The sequence below is a fragment of the Clinocottus analis genome, unplaced genomic scaffold (genome assembly GCF_023055335.1).
Source record: "Clinocottus analis isolate CAN_PGR_092001 unplaced genomic scaffold, fCliAna1.0.p SCAF_8, whole genome shotgun sequence".
In the NCBI taxonomy this organism is placed as follows: Eukaryota; Metazoa; Chordata; class Actinopteri; order Perciformes; family Cottidae; genus Clinocottus; species Clinocottus analis.
Window position 1 is genome coordinate 19452740 of NW_027176240.1, and position 16995 is coordinate 19469734.

Here is a 16995-nt window from a genome sequence, read left to right on the forward strand (position 1 = left end):
AAATGGAAACTAAATATTTTCCATAATAAAATATAATATTGAATAGATCTGTTCTTACATATCTCGTATTTTACGACTGAAACTCCACTTTGTGTGTGTGGAACATGTCGCAGCCAGTTGTGAGTTCAGCGGTTCAGCAGCGGAATCGGGCCTCGGTGGTCACGTGATTTGTGACTTCAGAGGGGGAGGTGCCTGCCTTCTGACGATGGTCGCCCAGCGTGTTGCACGCAGACATTGTTCCGACAAAATGCCGTTACATTTGTAGTTTTGGATTAAAAAACACAGTTACACAGTTCCTAAAACGCGTGCTAGGTGCCAGCACTCAAATAAACTCTGCAGGTTTTGTGAATTAATTAGATATGAACATTCTCTCAGCATTACGCGCTGCTACGTTATCTTATAAGAAGTGATTCCGGTTCAGTGGGAAGGTTTGAACTGCTCTCTGGAAAGTGACCATTGTTGTAATCAGGTCGAGGCTGTTTTCATTTCTACTTGCTGACTTTCTTAGTTTTTTTTACGGGTTCACAGCAAGAAAAACAGCGCAATCTTTTCAGAGTGTCATGAAAGAAATGTCGAGGTAAGTCGTGCATGTGGTGCATTATCCGTTGATGGCCGTTTTTGTTCGCGTTTAAGAGAGTCCTGAAGAATAGGCTAAAAGCTAACGTTAGCCAACTGTCACAACAACCAAACAAGGCCTGCAGCCACCGTTTGCTGGTTAGCCAGCTAGTTTGATGTTCGGTAACTATGGCGTGAATACGCCCAACAAAATGAACGGATACCACTTGTTTCTGTTCTAGAAAATATCAACCGCTAAACGGGTCTGACTGGCAAGCGGCTTGTTGGCGGAACCTATTTTTCCGTAGCAGCCCGCTAACGTGTTGCTAACTTGCTAAATTAGCCAATTTATTAGCGCTTCCAACCTGTTTGTAGCCTCTCGGCTAACGTCCGTCGGTAACCTAGCTCGTTTTCGAACCCGTTTTTGCTATTTTAATAAAGTCATTTTTTGGGTTTGGATTTGCACACAACTATTAAGTCACCAACACGCTCGCTGTTCGAGCCATGTACACGAAGCACATTGCTGTCAGAGCGGCGTGTAGCGTGTTTACACATGGGCTCGCGGCATTAATGGGAAGGTGAACAGAAACTAGCAAAGCACAACACTTCCACGAAATGCAGCTGTGGCAGGTGAATGTATTCGTTTCAACTCAGCGTTCTTGCTTTTAATGAAGACGAGGTTTGAGAAACCATGACATGGAGAAAACTATTTTAAAAGATAACGTAGTAACGTTAGCTGCCATTGTTTGTATTGTTCCCTCGTAGCACCATGCCTGGCGGGCAGCAGCCTCAGAAACACTATGGCATCACCTCTGCCATTAGCCTGGCACCCCCACGAGAAGTAGACAACCAGTACACCAAGAAGCTCTGTGACGCAATGAAGCCTTTTGGGGTGTTTGAAGACGAAGAGGAATTGAACCATAGGTGAGGAACAGAAAGGGTCATTTTCTACTAACCATAACACTACGGTGGGGCGTCTTTTACTGTTAGTGCAGCGATCGCACTTAGAGTGTGATTGGGGTGCTCACAAACGCTTAAACTTTTGTGACACAATGCACCAGCTCTTCTCTGGTACTCTCAACAAAATAGAAACTGTTATATAGAACATAACAGAAGGTAGCATTTATTATATTTCTTTTGTACTGCATTTTATTTGTAAAGTATATATGTGCCCTCATGCAACTATATCAACTGAGTTTGTGAATGCAGTACGTTTAGCCTTTACATCCTCACTATGTGATTTGTGATTGGCCCACTAAAAGTTATTTCTCCATTTCAGACTTGCAGTTCTCGGGAAGTTAAATAACTTTGTGAAAGAATGGATCTCAGAAATTAGTGAATTAAAGGTGGGTTGTGTTCAATGCATTTTACGTAACGTCCATTAATGGTGGTTATCTAACACAGAAACCTACTGATTTTCACTGTATATACTTGTCTCCCCTACAGAACCTCCCACCATCAGCTATAAGCTGCGTCGGCGGCAAGATATTTACATTTGGTTCATACAGACTTGGAGTACACACAAAAGGTAGGTCTAATAATTGCAGGAACATCAAATCACTTTAAATGTAGACGACACCTCATGTACTGTGTGCTTTGCTGATATTGTCACTCAAAAGGACCAGGGAAAGAGAGGGGTAGCTGAACGTTACTGCAAGTAACACAGCACTCGACCCTGTTAAGCGGCCCTATCTCGTTGTTTTTGAAAAACACAGTTCAATCTGACCACACTTAAGCACAAGGCTGGCATTGTCACACTCCCCTGCTTTTGAGTGTTTTTGAAAAGTCTGAAAGCTGTGTAAACATTGGCCTGCTATGGACTGGAGGTATAAGGTGTGAATGCAGTCAAAGAACGCAACAAGTGGGAAGATAAAAAGAATAGTTAAAAAATTACAATATATGCATTGCAGAAAAATAGTTTTTTTTCCTATATACTTAAATTTACAATAATGTTGTTGCACAACTAATTGAAAAACACAAACGGCATACAGTTTCTACATGAATCTGAAATAGTAAGGATGTCTACAATGCTAGTTTTTTTTTTTTTTTAACTCGTATCTTTTGCTGTGTTTACGTCTGGCGTTCAGACTACTTTGCAGTTTCAACCCGCGATTAGATGAGCACACTATTTGCAGCTCTACAGAGCGATAATTGAAGTCACAGTTTATGGCTTTGAGGAGGGCATTCAACACAAAACGGTGGACTTTTCTTATTAATGCTTTTTTTTCTGCACAACTATTGTGAAGTCCAGAAATAAACTGTTAACGAGCAATAGCATAAATGCTCCCCCATTGTGACAGGGACTTTCAGTGCAACGAGTGTGAGGAACTGAGTGACTTTTATTACATTTATGACGTGTGTGGGTGTGTGTGTGTGTGTGTGTGTGTGTGTGTGTGTGTGTGTGTGTGTGTGTGTGTGTGTGTGTGTTCGTGTGTGTGTTCGTGTGTGTGTTCGTGTGTGTGTGTGTGTTCGTTTTTACTTTACTCTATAGCACAGTGTGTCACAGAGCCTATTTACTGCATTAATCAAAAATATAATAGAAAAATCCCTTTTGGCTTTTTTTATCAATGTCTAGAAGAAGGTATTATAAGTTGGACAGTTACCAAAAAAACATTATCAAAAGTACCATATCTCCTTGTTAATTATCCATGAGATTTCATGTCATTAACTCTCTTTGGCCTTGAATGCAGCATCTTATCAGATTGTTCTTAAAGTTGTTGACCATTTAACAGACTTGACAACACAGGACACACTGCTAAAAGTCAAACTGTTTTTTTCCAGGAGCTGATATTGATGCCTTATGTGTGGCCCCACGCCACGTAGAGAGAAGTGACTTTTTCCAGTCTTTCTTCGAGAAATTCAAACAGCACGAAGAAATCAAAGACCTCAGGGTAAGTGGAAGGCCCGGTTAAATAAATCTGTCTTTCCAACCAAAGGTTTTTCAGTAAAAGAAGATGCAAGACCAACAGATAATTTACGTCAGTGTTCTGAGAACTCTGTTGCTTGGAAGAGCTGAGTTTACTGTTTTGGGAAGCAGAGAAATAGCATAACATGGATTGCCTGAAGTATTTTTTTTGCTCAACAGTTAGTTATAATAAAGTAACAATACCCGGGAGCCTTGCATGTGTTATTGTTAGGTCTGCTGGTAATGTTCATTTCCCAAGATATCTATATTTATTAGTACTGTCATATTAGCGCGTTATTAACGGCGTTAACGCAAACCAATTTTAACGTCGTCAATTTTATTGACGCCATTATGGCATTTTTATTTTTCAATGCCGGCTGTAGCTCAACCGGATGTAGCTCGACCGGAAGCAAAACAATAGGCACGCTGTTTGTGCTTGGAAGCTTGGCTGACGTTACCGGTTGAAATGAATGAATGAATGGTGAGCGCAGTACGGCAACTTCAATGGTACAACGCTAATGAATGGAAAGTTTACTTTTAAAAGGTTGTCGCAGGGTTACCTTGATAAGACCGAAGTGGTATGAGCCATTTGTCATTGTGAACTGAGCTATCATCATAGCTATCCAGTCTGAAATACCACTCGATGGCCGAGCACACAGCTGATGCTAAGTCTGCGCACCCTCGTTATAGCTAGACACGAATGGATGACTTCAGACAGAAACACATGGACACCACAACGAAGAACAAACTTACTGCAGCCATAGCTAAATGGATGCTACTGCATGTAACCTGTTAATGTTGTGGAGGTCGAGGGTCTAGCAGATATAATACACATCACATCCAACGACAGGACCTACGAAGCCTGACTGCTATGTTCATCACTCACTCACTCAGCTTTATTGGCATGAATGTTGCAACAACAATATTGCCAAAGCATCAAAACACGTCAGAATAACATAGAAATATACAACTTATACAGATAACAAAAATAATAACAAAACAATAAGTAATTAAAATAATCTCTCTCTCTACCTCTCTCTCGCCTTTGTTTACCTGAAATGTGCACTTTATAATTTTATTTTGAACCACCCTGTTTAGCAGTTGTGTTTTAATCGCTTGACAGCACTAATATTTATTAACATCATTATACATGATGAAAACGTGCATACACCTCTTTTAGTTAGTTTGGTGTGAAACTGAATTTAATTTATATAAAAAGATCAAGCGGCTATTTGTTGATTAAATATATTTTTGCAAATCTTATCCCTTTTTATGCACTTTTATTGGTACATAAATCTTTTGTCATATTTTATGCTGCATCACTCTTATTGTAAATATTGTGATAGAAAACATTTTTAATGTTGCTGTTAGATTGCTGCTAGTCTCCCTTTTGTGTGTGGCAAGCGTGAGGTAACTAGTCTTTTTAAGGCTAAACGCCAACCAATACGGACTGAAGCAGAATATATCTTTAGATAAAACATGTGAAATTTGAAAACGATTTACATCCATCTTTTAAAAGCAATACATTGTGACTTTAGATTACATGTGTCAAACAATCCCATGCTACAACTGGAATTGAATTCTACAAATGGCAAACTACTAATAATAATAGTTTCGCCAGATTTTCTGCAACTGCTGAAATACCAGGTTTAAACAGAATTAATAGGCGTTCAATATAACATGTGTATTTTTTCAACGTTTATGAATGAAGCTTAAAAACATTTTGACGCTTTATTGCATTTTGAAGCTTCATTGCAAATAAGAGGTAAAGGTCCTAGACTTTTACCTCTTATTTATCATAATGTCAGTCAGCTATTGGACTTTGCCTTGTCTTCGATGTGTTGCTAATATTCTCTCTTTTTGTGCTTTCTTAAGGCTGTGGAGGATGCCTTTGTACCAGTGATAAAATTCAAATTTGACGGAATAGAGGTAAGTAACCTTGAGATAAAAGTGATGCTTCTTGTCTACATATAGGGGTATTTCATTACGACAGGCACACTACTCCTAAATTATCTTAAATTAAGTACCGGTAGGTGTTTGTAGTATAGACATTAGTTAAAAAAAGGTTTTCTCAGCCTGAGGTCTGAACTTCATGACGCATGTCCGGTTTGTATTTCATGTCAATGAAAAGGTCTACTAAAGCGCAGGGAAGGTGTACAAGATCACTGTTGGGACTACTGTTTAAATGTCTGCCTAAATGAGAAACTTCTGTACTTGCAGTTAGCGTGCCTTGATTACAATTTTGAAAATTAAAAAGCTCATTCTGCGCCATATTGCTTTGCACTTTCTTGCCATTCTGTGGCGGGTCATTTGTCCTCCGTTTCATGAGTCTGTGCCTTGTTTTTCTGTCTCCGCCTGAGCAGATTGACCTGCTTTTTGCCAGACTGGCCTTACAGTCCATTCCAGACAACTTGGACCTGAGGGGAGACTCCATCCTGAGAAACTTGGACATTCGGTGTATCCGCAGTCTTAACGGTACGATGAGAACAAGTTTAATCTTAAACCATTTGTTAGTGGGGGATTATTGCTTTAACTGTAAGTGTGAAATGCTTTTCTCGCATTTTAAGTTCTTGGTGTTTTGTCTCGCAGGTTGTCGAGTGACTGACGAAATTCTGTACCTGGTGCCAAACAAAGAGAACTTCAGACTGACATTGAGAGCCATCAAACTGTGGGCGAAACGTAAGTGGATTGAAATGTTTTTGTAATTTTAGGTGCACTGTAAGGGCCCGTGTGCACATAGCCCTGGTTTCCAATGAAAAGAGAGGGGAAAACGCTGCAAATTATCTCTTTATTAATTTTTTTACCATCCAGAAAAGCACTCGACATCACTGTAGAAAATAGAAGAGACGTTTGTTTTGTCCGCGTCTGTCTATTCTGCGCTTAATGTATCACAGACTTCATCAAAACTAGGTATGGCTATCGTTAGGTTTTTAGCGATACTAATACTTTTGTCGATACTTTTACCGAAAGTATAGTATTTTCTTTTTGGGAAAAACGGACAATTAAGTACACAATCAACATTGCTTCAACGTCATTCTTGTATCAAACAAAGTATTTCTTGAGCAGCAAAACAAAAAGTTCCACAATCTTTAAAATGTAACAAATTATATCAAGTGATTATTCACCTCCTGCTGGTGCCCTCTCAGGTTCGTGCTTTTAATGCAGCACTGCTCATATCTTTGACATGTGTTTACCTCTCATTGCAACGTGCTGTTCTCTTGCAGGCCGTGGGATCTACTCCAACATGCTGGGCTTTCTAGGCGGCGTGTCTTGGGCCATGCTGGTGGCCAGGACCTGCCAGCTCTACCCAAACGCTGTGGCCGCCACACTAGTCCACAAGTTCTTCCTGGTGTTTTCAAAATGGTCAGCATTTAGTTCAGCTCCTGCCATTCCAGCAACATAATATTTATCCTGTTCCACATGATGGCAGCATTTCACAACCTTTTGGAAAGCCAGTTCGCATATTTTTGTGTGTTTTTATTTATTAATAAATAAAATATATGAATATTCTTTTTCTTTTTCTTTTTGTCACTTCCATCCTACAGGGAGTGGCCGAATCCTGTGCTATTGAAACAGCCCGAGGACAGTAATCTGAATTTACCTGTGTGGGATCCCAGAGTGAGTATGATACGAGTGTTTCATTTCCATATGTTTATTTTGTTATATGTAGACGCAAGTAGCACCATCTGGACAGTTAATTCTTTTTGTGGGTTTTGGTGTTTGAAACTAAGCTAAACGTATAACCGTATAGGTACATTTGTTTTGTTGTTTCCTCTTGTACTCGTGTGACCTGGAAAATTTGTCCTCTATCTTGAGTTCCAATGCTCTTACCTCTGCTCGGAGGAGGCTTCACCAAAGCAGCTTGGAGCAAGGAAGACTTCCCCTGTGAACGTCTTTTTCTTTTCCTTTCTTTATTATGACAGAGACATAACCTTTTCGTAAGAATGCAATTGAAAAGCAAAACATATATGAAATTTGTGTTTAAATCCCATATTTACAACACTGCGGTCCAAAAGGTATTTGAGGTCAACTTTGACACTCTTCTTGCAGGTCTTACTATGAATATTCTTTCCTCGGCCAGGGGCTTTGACTTGCTTTGATTGTTTAAAAATATAAAAATAATACCATGATTATATTTATCCCAACCTAATTGATCTATAGCCGGACGGGGGAAAAAACCTTCTAGCTGCTGTATCTGCTGTGTCATGTGTGTTGTGTCCCTTCAGCAATAAACACATTTAAATTATCTTCTGGTGTTGTTTTCGTTCAGTCACAGCACGGCCAATATTCACCGTGCATTGGGTTTAGATTATATCTTAAGATAATGTTTAGGCTACTTTTAGCGTATTTCTGTTTTCTATGAGACATGCTCATCATAACTCAAATGTCGAACTGAAACGAATAAAGTCAACGGAAGTTGGTGTTCGGAGTACAGTTTTTATTTTAACCCCAAAGAAACCCTTTGTTGTAGTAATGAGACACTCACATAACCCCCCACCCTTTTTTTAAATCTCAGTAAACATGGCCGTAGAATAGCTGGCATCCAATTTAAAACAGAGTATTAACAAAATCTGTGCAATATACTTGGAAATAAATTGTATTTTGACTGATCTAGAGAGCGTTTAAACTTTTGCACGTGTTGTACAGTAGCTGATATCTACCACCAATATGCACACGTCATTTTTGGAACATGTCAAACTGAAAAGGCTAAAAATGATTAGCGCTTACAGAAGACGCTAGCGCTCCAGTACAGCGCGCAGAAAGGTGATCCCACTGTGCAGCCTCAATCAGTAACTGCCGAACCCCTTCACAATGTTTCCTTCACTTCTCCTTCACTTCACTTGAGGGGAAAAAATGCAGATGAGAGGAAAGTGGGTTGGGATGTACCGTGTGTGGGTTTCAATACGTTGGCGAGAAGTTGCCCAACACAGTTTGGCAGATTGAGTTTGTTGGTTCAAGGCTCTCATTTTTTGTCGTGGACCCTGTGCCGTGTTTTTATTTTTTTAGGTAAACCCATCCGACAGATACCACCTGATGCCCATCATCACCCCCGCTTACCCCCAGCAGAACTCCACGTACAATGTCTCCACATCAACGCGCACTATCATGAGCGAGGAGTTCAAATACGGTAAATAACAAAGCAGCGTTCAATTATAGATTTTTTTCATCTGATTCCGAACCATACGTAGTTTTTTTGTTTTGTTTTTGAAAAGGCAATGAATAGTAACAAAACCGTAGTTTTTTGTGTTTTTTTACGACTTAAAATGCGAGTCTAATTCCTCAGTCATAACATCTTTGTACCCCTGGCATGAACAGGCCTCAGCGTCACAGATGAGATTCTTCAGGGAAAGGCAGAATGGTCCAAACTCTTTGAGCCACCCAACTTTTTCCAAAAATACAAGTAGGTCTTGCCCGTCGATCACAATTCTTTTTGTTTGTTAATTTTGTCCCTTGTCTTTGAAAGTCTCTCTGTATCATGTTAAGTTCTATGGATATGAGTTTGTTTGTGTGACAACTGTTTTCCCCATAGATTGCATTCGGGGTAGGGGGGTGATTGGCTCATTTGATGACTCATTTGTCGACTTATTTTGTTTGATGAAAGTTCCTACCACACAAGCGCCCCAACTGACTTATTCTGTTCTGTTTGTGCTGCTGCTTCTTCATTGGAGATACACTACAAGCACCAGTGTAAATTATTGAAGATGATCTTCCTCTGTGTAGCACATTGAATCTTCTATCTTCATCTGATTTTATTTTGAATTTTTTCCTGATGCAGGCATTACATTGTTCTGACCGCCAGCGCTTCCACAGAAGAAAACCACTTAGAATGGTAAGTGTCTGTAAACTCTACTTGAATGGACAACTTGTTTCTGTGAAACACCTCCTGATGTTTTTGTTTTTTTTCCCCTCAGGATCGGCCTAGTGGAGTCAAAAATCCGCGTTCTGGTGGGAAACCTGGAGAGGAATGAGTACATCACCCTGGCTCACGTCAACCCCCAGTCCTTTCCCGGGTCCAAAGAGAACCGTAACGAGTGAGTAAAATTTGTATCCATACAAACAGCTCAGAAAGACGAGGCAACTCCTGCTAATCATTAATCAAACCTTATCTAGGTCTGTCTTGTTCTTTGTCCTCGAGTAATGGGAACATGTTGACATGTGTGAATACTGCTAGTGCAGGTCAGTGAGTCATGAAGTCATCATTGGTGTGTGTCTCGTCATTGAGTATAAGGCAGGCACATGGCAGTAGTTGAATGCAGGTATACATTATTAGCAGATATGCTGTGGCTCTACAAACATGTTCAATGTGATGGTCTAGAAAATCTGAATAAATCTAGAAAGGTGCACTCAGTAGAGTGCAGATTTGTCCATATGGTTTACTTGCATTAAAATATTCCCTCATTTTAATAATCCAGCTGTCTGTTTTTACATTGCTTCTTGTTTTTCTGTAACAGGAACGACTTTGTGTCAATGTGGTTCATTGGGATCATCTTCAAGAAAGTAGAGAATGCGGAGAGTGTAAACATTGACCTGACGTACGACATCCAGTCCTTCACAGACACTGGTAGGTCCTATCGCGTCACTCTCTGCTGGTGGAACAGCTTAGTATAAATATTGATTGTGCTGTTTTGATTTCATGACCATCACTAAATGAATAAAATTATACTACACTGTTGCAAAATTTGTTTCATTTAATTTTGTATATCTATTTACATAGGTGTGTGGGGAGGGGTTAAACTCCCTGGAGTCACAGCAGAATTCACTTTTCTTCAGAAACGGTATTATTAGTATACCGTATTCACAAAACATTGCCCAACCTTTAGAGGTTGCTGCAAGACTCACTTGAAAATGTTAAATCAGGAAACTCAAGTGTGTGTGTATAAAAAAAAAGAAGAAGAAGATGAAAAAAAGCCTCTGCCAAGAAGAAAAAAGTCAACCCCGTTGTTCTACATTCCTGCTTGTTGTCAATGAACCTGAACGCGACATGTCGTTTCCCTGCAGTGTACAGACAAGCCAACAACATCAACATGCTGAAGGATGGGATGAAGATTGAAGCGACTCACGTGAAGAAGAAACAACTCCATCAGTATCTTCCTCCTGAACTGGTGCAGAAGAAGAAGAGGGTGAGACGTCTTCTCATGCATGTCAAAATACTTTCTTTTTTTTAAATGTTATGGTTGCTGACTGAATGTGTTTTCTCTCTTCGCTTGTTGTATCTTACTGTGCTTCTTTTTCCCCGCAGAGCATAGCAGAGTTGAACCGTAGCTCCAACGGGGGGAGCTCTAAGCGGATCTCTCTGGATAGCAGTCACCTGGACAGCTCCAGAGACACCGATTCTGGGACTCCCTTTACCTCCCCAGCCAGCAAACCCTCTAAGCCCGCGTCTGACACCGAGGACAGGTGTGATGCGCCTCTACACTCTATTTCTTACTGCATTTAAATTGTGTTACTGTCAATTGCAGATGTTCTAATGCAGGTTTTTTTTCTTTTTTGCCGAATAATATTACAATTTACTCAAACCCACAATATGATGCTGAGCGAATATTTCTTTTGTTGTGTATTTTGCAGCGTCAGTCCTCCCAAGCAGCTTTTTATGGAGGGCTCCCCAGCACCCAGTGCTGCAGCAACAACAACAGCTGCTGCAACAGTTGCTACAGACCAGGGCATGTCCATCCCGGTCATTGGATCCAGTGAGTTGAACTTTTCCACAATCTATTACACACTATGGGATAGACTGTTAAATATTGGAATATTTACATAAAGAGTCATATGACAGAATGTCCTTTTTGCTGTATGAGACATTACAATACAAGCTCATAAAACTTAGAGAATATTAAGAAACAAAATATGTTGAGATGAAAGCATGTCCCTTAAATAGATGTCAAAATACAAAAATATCCCAATTTATTTATGGCCAATTTCTCCTTTGTCTCCCTCTGATTTCGAAGATTCTGCGGTCAAAGCAAAACCCGCCTCCCCACCGGCCAGCAGCTCCATCACCGATGTGCAACCCAACGCTACCAGCAGCCCCAAGGAGGAGCCCAACGGCCTGGAGGACCCGGTCAACGGCGCTCCTGCCCAGAGACCACACTCGCCCGGCACACAAGAGGACCTGGCAAAGAGGCACAAAGAGACAGAGGTGAGGGGGACAGGACAGGTGCCTGTGCTTCCAATAATTATACACGCTAACATGTGCGTTTCAATTATTGACATTTTCTTTTTGCTGCAGGTGGTGTCAAATGATGACTCTGCTTTTAAAGAGCCATATCCACCATCATCTGAGTCCTGCACACATGCAGAAGGACCCAATATTGTAGGTGTATTTTACTGGCTGCTGTTAGGGATTGCATACAGGCAGACAAAGCAAAAATAACCTTTGCACATTTTGCCTCTTCACTATTAGACCCTCCTTACTGGATCAAAGGCTAAGCCCATTCCAACCATCGATACCTCAAGAACACAGGTAACATCCTTTCTCTGCGTGCTAGACTTTAGTTCTGTTGTAGCAGGGGGAAAAACTAATTTAGAACATTTAAAGTTTAGATTTGTTTCACAATTGTAGAGGGTAATATTCATCATACAGAACCAAATAAGAAACCAATAAAAATACAAGCTTGAAAAAATGAAATATTACAAATAGAAAATTGCTAGATTATAAAACTAAAACTCCATAAAGAAAACACAAATATTGGGGTGTGTCTTCATGATTCTTAGCTGAACTTGAGGTTTTCTATTGTATTTTTGTTTTCTCTGTCCCATTTTTGTTTTTTATACAGTGAGTTGCATTTGTTTTTTTGTAGAGCCTCTTTTCCCCCCACAAATTAGAAAAATCATGTTGTTCCTTAAACCTTGCATCTAATCTATTAAGTATATTATATGGGTCATATGCTCACCATCTCAACACTTTGTGTCTTTTAAGTATTTTCAATCCATGGATATCCCAAATTGATTTATAAATTCATAATGCTGCTTTTTCCTACCTCAGAGACTTCCCAGCATGGAGCTGCCAGACGCCTCCTCGCCTCTCCCAGCCAGTACAAGCTGCCGTGTCGTGAAAAATTCCATTAAACTGGCACTCAACCGCCACAAGTAAGCTTCAAGTATTTTCACAGAAATTGAAACTATTGGTTTTTATTTTACTTTCTAACTTTCGTTGATTCTCGGGCTGTCCTTTTTTATTTTTTGTGTTTGTTTATTATGTAGCATCACACCTCCCAAGCCTCCAGTGTTTGAGGGTACCCTAGCCACCGATGTTCTTCCTGCTAGCGAAGAAATGGGCATGTCCATTCCCGTCATCGGCTCAAGTACGTGGAGAATTTCATTTTTCTATTTATTTTTGTCAAACGGTTCTGCTAATTCAGTGGTTCTCAAACTGTGCGGTGTGGAGGTATTACAGGTGGAGCCCGGGTGGGAGCGATGCCTTTTATTAATCCCACAGTGGGGAAATTATTCTCTGCATTTTACCCATCCTTAGTAATTAAGAAGCAGTGGGCTGCTGTGAAAGTGCCTGGGAGCAACCAGGGCTTCAGTGTCTTGCTCAAGGACACCTACACATGCAAACTATGGAAAGACCAGGGATCAAACCGTGAACCTTGTAGCTTCAGGACGACCACTCTCCATGAACTTCAAAAAGTCAAATACATGGCGAAATGCCTATACTTTTGTGGAAATGTTCATGTTACGGTATTAACCGGTTACGCTTGCACATGCGGGACGGCCAAGATACTTGGCAACTTAACGATTCTTTAGCAGCAAAAAAGCCTATATCACGGAGATGGGCTTTTTGTTTGTGTAGTGGGCCATGAACATGTTTCTTGCTCTTAAAGCATTTAATGTTATCGTTAAGACAAGAAAATATGCTTATTTGAGTGAATAAAGTGTCTCAAACAGCCACACAAAATTGGAAAAGCACAACAGAAATTGAAATGACTAAAATGTGACGTAAAAAATTAATATGCATTTTAGGTCCAAACATAGGGCTGCACCGACACCTTGGAGTACTTGCTGGTACCAAGGATGTATTAGTACAAATACAGTTCTAGGAATGACTTTGACAATGTGTTTTCATCAGATGTTCCTAAAACAAATTAAATTTGATACTGCCTGTGTCCCCGTTATCGTCGCTGCTAACTATCGGTATCAGTGCATCCCCATCAAAAGACCTCAATGAAATAGCTAAATTAATAATAAAAAATGTGTGTTCCTTTTCTTTCTTTCTGCAGAACACGTGGCATCCAAACACGTGGCGCCCCCTGTCGGCAGCTCCATCCCTACGTTGGTGAGCCGAGGAGCCGACCCTCTGAATGGAGCAACCACCAAGAGATCCCACTCCCCCTCTCTGGAGGAGCAGGCCAAGAGGCTGAAAGAAACAGAAAAGGCCAGAATCCACATAGCTTGAACACACAAATACAGACTCGGATTTATACATACGTAGAGTTGTGGGGCTTCACGGTTAAGTCGAAACACCCGAGAAGACGACTTTGGAGCGGGGGGAAGAGGGAGAGAGAGAAGAAGAGTGTGTTTCAGGTCTGTCTCAAGTTTGAAGCAGCAGGATGGATACCTCGCCTTCAAATCTTTAGAGTACAGATTTGCCAGTGAAAAGGTGATTTGGTCAAACCGGATGTTGTGAGGCACTCTCTGTCTTGAAGACAACCGTCACGGATATATCCGACACCAGAACTAATCTGGGTTTTTTTTTGTTTTGTTTTTTTTGGGTTTTTTTTACTCTTCTTCTCTGTTTAAATATGTACACAGTGCAGATGGAAACGGTGCTGTTCGTTCCCCCCGGCCCGCCCCAGTTAACATGTTTTAAAACAGCCCGAAACATTTATCGACCCGCTTGTTACACATACTTCTGTTGTATGTTGATTTCTGTTTGTTTTTTTTTCTTTTCTTTTCTCCCAAACAGAAGCCTGTACAGTAAATGTTGATGTACATAACTTTTTTGTCTTAAAAAAAGAAGCAAAAGATCACTAAGTCTTTTGACCATTCTATTGTAGTTTTATCTAAAAAGGAAAAAGAAAAAAAGTGGGAAAAAAAAACATTGTATTTTTTTTTTCTTCTCTCTATTGCTTGTCCAAAAAAAAAAAAAAAAAAACTCTCCAGCCCTGGATATTTTTTTTGTAAAACACTGTATAGGTTTGGATACAGTTTGCAGGGAGGCTTTATTGAGGGGTTCACTCGGATACGACGGAAACCACAACTATGACTCTTTGGACCACCACCACAACCACCCAAGAGCTCCAGGTTGGTATCGGACCTTGCAGTGCCCAGGTGATCGCAGACGCCCGGTGACATCCGTGCTTCTCAGGTGCCGGTAAGCGCAAGAAACGAAAAAGTAATCCTTTACGGTAACGCTGACACTTTTACAGTCACTGCTGGGGTTGGCATGGAGCACAGAGGACCATATCAGTAACGCCCACGGTAATCCCCTCTGTTTATTGTGGCTACGGGGTCCAAAGTGTCACCCCTACTGTATGTCCTGGATTAAAAGAAAAGGTTGAGTTTTTGTGCTTGCTTTTCCTGCTGTGTTTGAGGCCCTAGATGTCAAGAAGGCGAACGAGCGAGCGCTGGACAGTTTAGGCAGCAACAAGTTTGAATATCAGTTTTATGTACGTACCTGTGATTTTGCGATGCCTAAAGTGGATTTTCGTCATGTGGAGGGCTAAACAAACAACAAAAAAGCATTTGTTCTGAATACCGTTTGACCCTCACCCCTCACTCCACAATGGTCTGTTGAAGCGAAGTCCAGGTTGAGTTTGCGGTGCTTTGTGTAAAAACGCAAAATGGTTTGAAGCTTTTTGAAGAGTTGTGCTGGTTCGTGTGTGTGTGTGTGTGAGTGTGTGAGAGAGTAAGAAAGAGAGAGCGAGAGCGTGCACGCATAGATTGGTTGTGTTCATGTGAGATAGAGACGGAATTCCCTTCGTTTTGGGGTGTTAACCCTTCGCGCCTCCTGTGGAGGTTCTTAAAAGCATCTCCCGGTGGTGGTGGGGGTAGTCAAGAGACGACGCTTTATCCCGCCTCAGGCCCCCAACCTTCCATCTTTATGGTCTGAAACTCGGCGATTGTTTTGATTTTCAGCGCAGAAGAAAATATGTATACAACAAAGTGTAAAGTGATGCTGAGGAGGCAGAGTCTCTTTCGGAGCAGGCAGAGAGGCGCAGGGACACAAGCTTTTTTTTTCAGCGTCAGTTGCCCCAAATAAATGTACAGAGAACAGCTGTTTTTGTTTTCTCCCCCAAAAGGCATATTCTTCATTATTGGGGGGTTTCTTATCACTTTATTTATATTTGCATATTTGTACCATGTGTTTCTTTTCTTTTTTCTTTTTTTTAATAGCATTCATAGCAGGTAGGTCTCTTTTTAATGAAATCTGCACCACTCTGTTTCAGAACGACTTGTGTTTTGCTGTTTGGAAACATTTAACAAAGCAGGTCATTTAGATGTTTGTTTCTAAAAATGTATTGAAAGGGTATTTTTGTATGTGTTTATCACTTCCTTTAAATGAGTCCGTACACCCATTAAACCCCTAAAAACTACGTTGGTGTCTTTTCTTTGTTGCTCATGTTACAACTGTTGTTGCCTCATGGAGGGGCGGAAATATCGAAAGATCACTTGAGGTTTGTCGGTATCGTCCAGATGTGCAGAAAACTGTGACGAGCAAAAATCAAACTGCAGCCCAAATCAAGAAAACAATTTCCACTGGAAAAATACAGTATTATTTTTAAGTTAGTTCAAAATACATCAAAAGTAATCAAAGGGTGATAATGTATGGAAGATAAGCAATATAAAAGAAAATATAAGTACATAAAATAGGATAAAGAGCTCTTAAAAACATAGCAAACGGGCAGATGAAAAGTTTTAACTTGAATATCAAAATTTGCTACCTTTGGTTAACTGAGATCTGGCAGCTGGTTCCAGTCGCATGAAGAACAGCTCTATTTACAAACAGTGGGTACGGAAAGTATTCAGACTCCTTTTAAATTGTTCACTTTTGTTTCATTGCAGCCATTTACTAAAATCAAAAAGTTCATTTTATTTCTCATTAATGTACACTCAGCACCCCATCTGGACAGAACAAAAACAAATGTAGAAATCTTTGCAAATTTATTAAAAAATAAAATATCACATGGTCATAAGTATTCAGACCCTTTGCTCAGTATTGAGTAGAAGCACCCTTGTTGAGCTAGTACAGCCATGAGTATTCTTGGGAATGATGTTCCCAAGAAGTTTTTCACACCTGGATTTGGGGATCTCTGCCATTCTTCCTTGCAGATCCTCGCCAAATCCGTCAGGTTGGATGGTGAACGCTGAATACTTTCCGTATCACTGTATAGCCATGGTGGCACTAATAGAAACTATACTAAAGGCTATTACAAAGAGAGCGCACAATAGAACCACCATCACACGATGGATAGTTGAAAACTGACAGAAATATATGAGATGGAACTGTAATACGAGCTCAAGAGGAGCAATGTCATGCCAAGTGAGAAATGAACAATGTTTACGCGTCAACAATAGAAGATAAACACTTGAAT

The 16995-nt window shown here is 40.4% G+C and overlaps 1 protein-coding gene across 3 annotated transcripts; it reads left to right on the plus strand.

Moving 5' to 3' along the window:
• Positions 1 to 263: 263 nt before the first annotated feature.
• On the plus strand, positions 264 to 15996 carry papolg (poly(A) polymerase gamma). 3 transcript variants are annotated; one of them, XM_068567673.1, is made up of 24 exons: positions 264 to 577; positions 1321 to 1479; positions 1835 to 1901; positions 2002 to 2083; positions 3337 to 3446; positions 5336 to 5389; positions 5824 to 5935; positions 6050 to 6139; positions 6685 to 6823; positions 7006 to 7078; positions 8468 to 8588; positions 8777 to 8861; positions 9237 to 9290; positions 9373 to 9492; positions 9913 to 10022; positions 10460 to 10581; positions 10701 to 10858; positions 11027 to 11148; positions 11398 to 11597; positions 11688 to 11771; positions 11862 to 11921; positions 12444 to 12547; positions 12662 to 12762; positions 13681 to 15996. In XM_068567673.1, exons 1-24 carry the CDS (start codon positions 561 to 563, stop codon positions 13854 to 13856), a joined length of 2520 nt encoding a protein of 839 aa, XP_068423774.1. In that variant the 5' UTR covers positions 264 to 560; the 3' UTR covers positions 13857 to 15996. The 3 variants fall into 3 exon arrangements, with proteins under 3 accessions (XP_068423774.1, XP_068423775.1, XP_068423776.1); XM_068567674.1 differs by having other exon boundaries at positions 11407 to 11597; XM_068567675.1 differs by lacking the exon at positions 264 to 577 and adding an exon at positions 736 to 1185.
• The last annotated feature ends 999 nt before the right edge of the window (positions 15997 to 16995 follow it).

Coding starts and splice junctions, on each gene's coding strand:
- papolg (XM_068567673.1), top strand. Junction 7,079..8,467: donor TACCTGTGTGGGATCCCAGA/GTGAGTATGATA, acceptor TTATTTTTTTAG/GTAAACCCATCCGACAGATA. Junction 9,291..9,372: donor GAAGAAAACCACTTAGAATG/GTAAGTGTCTGT, acceptor TTTTCCCCTCAG/GATCGGCCTAGTGGAGTCAA.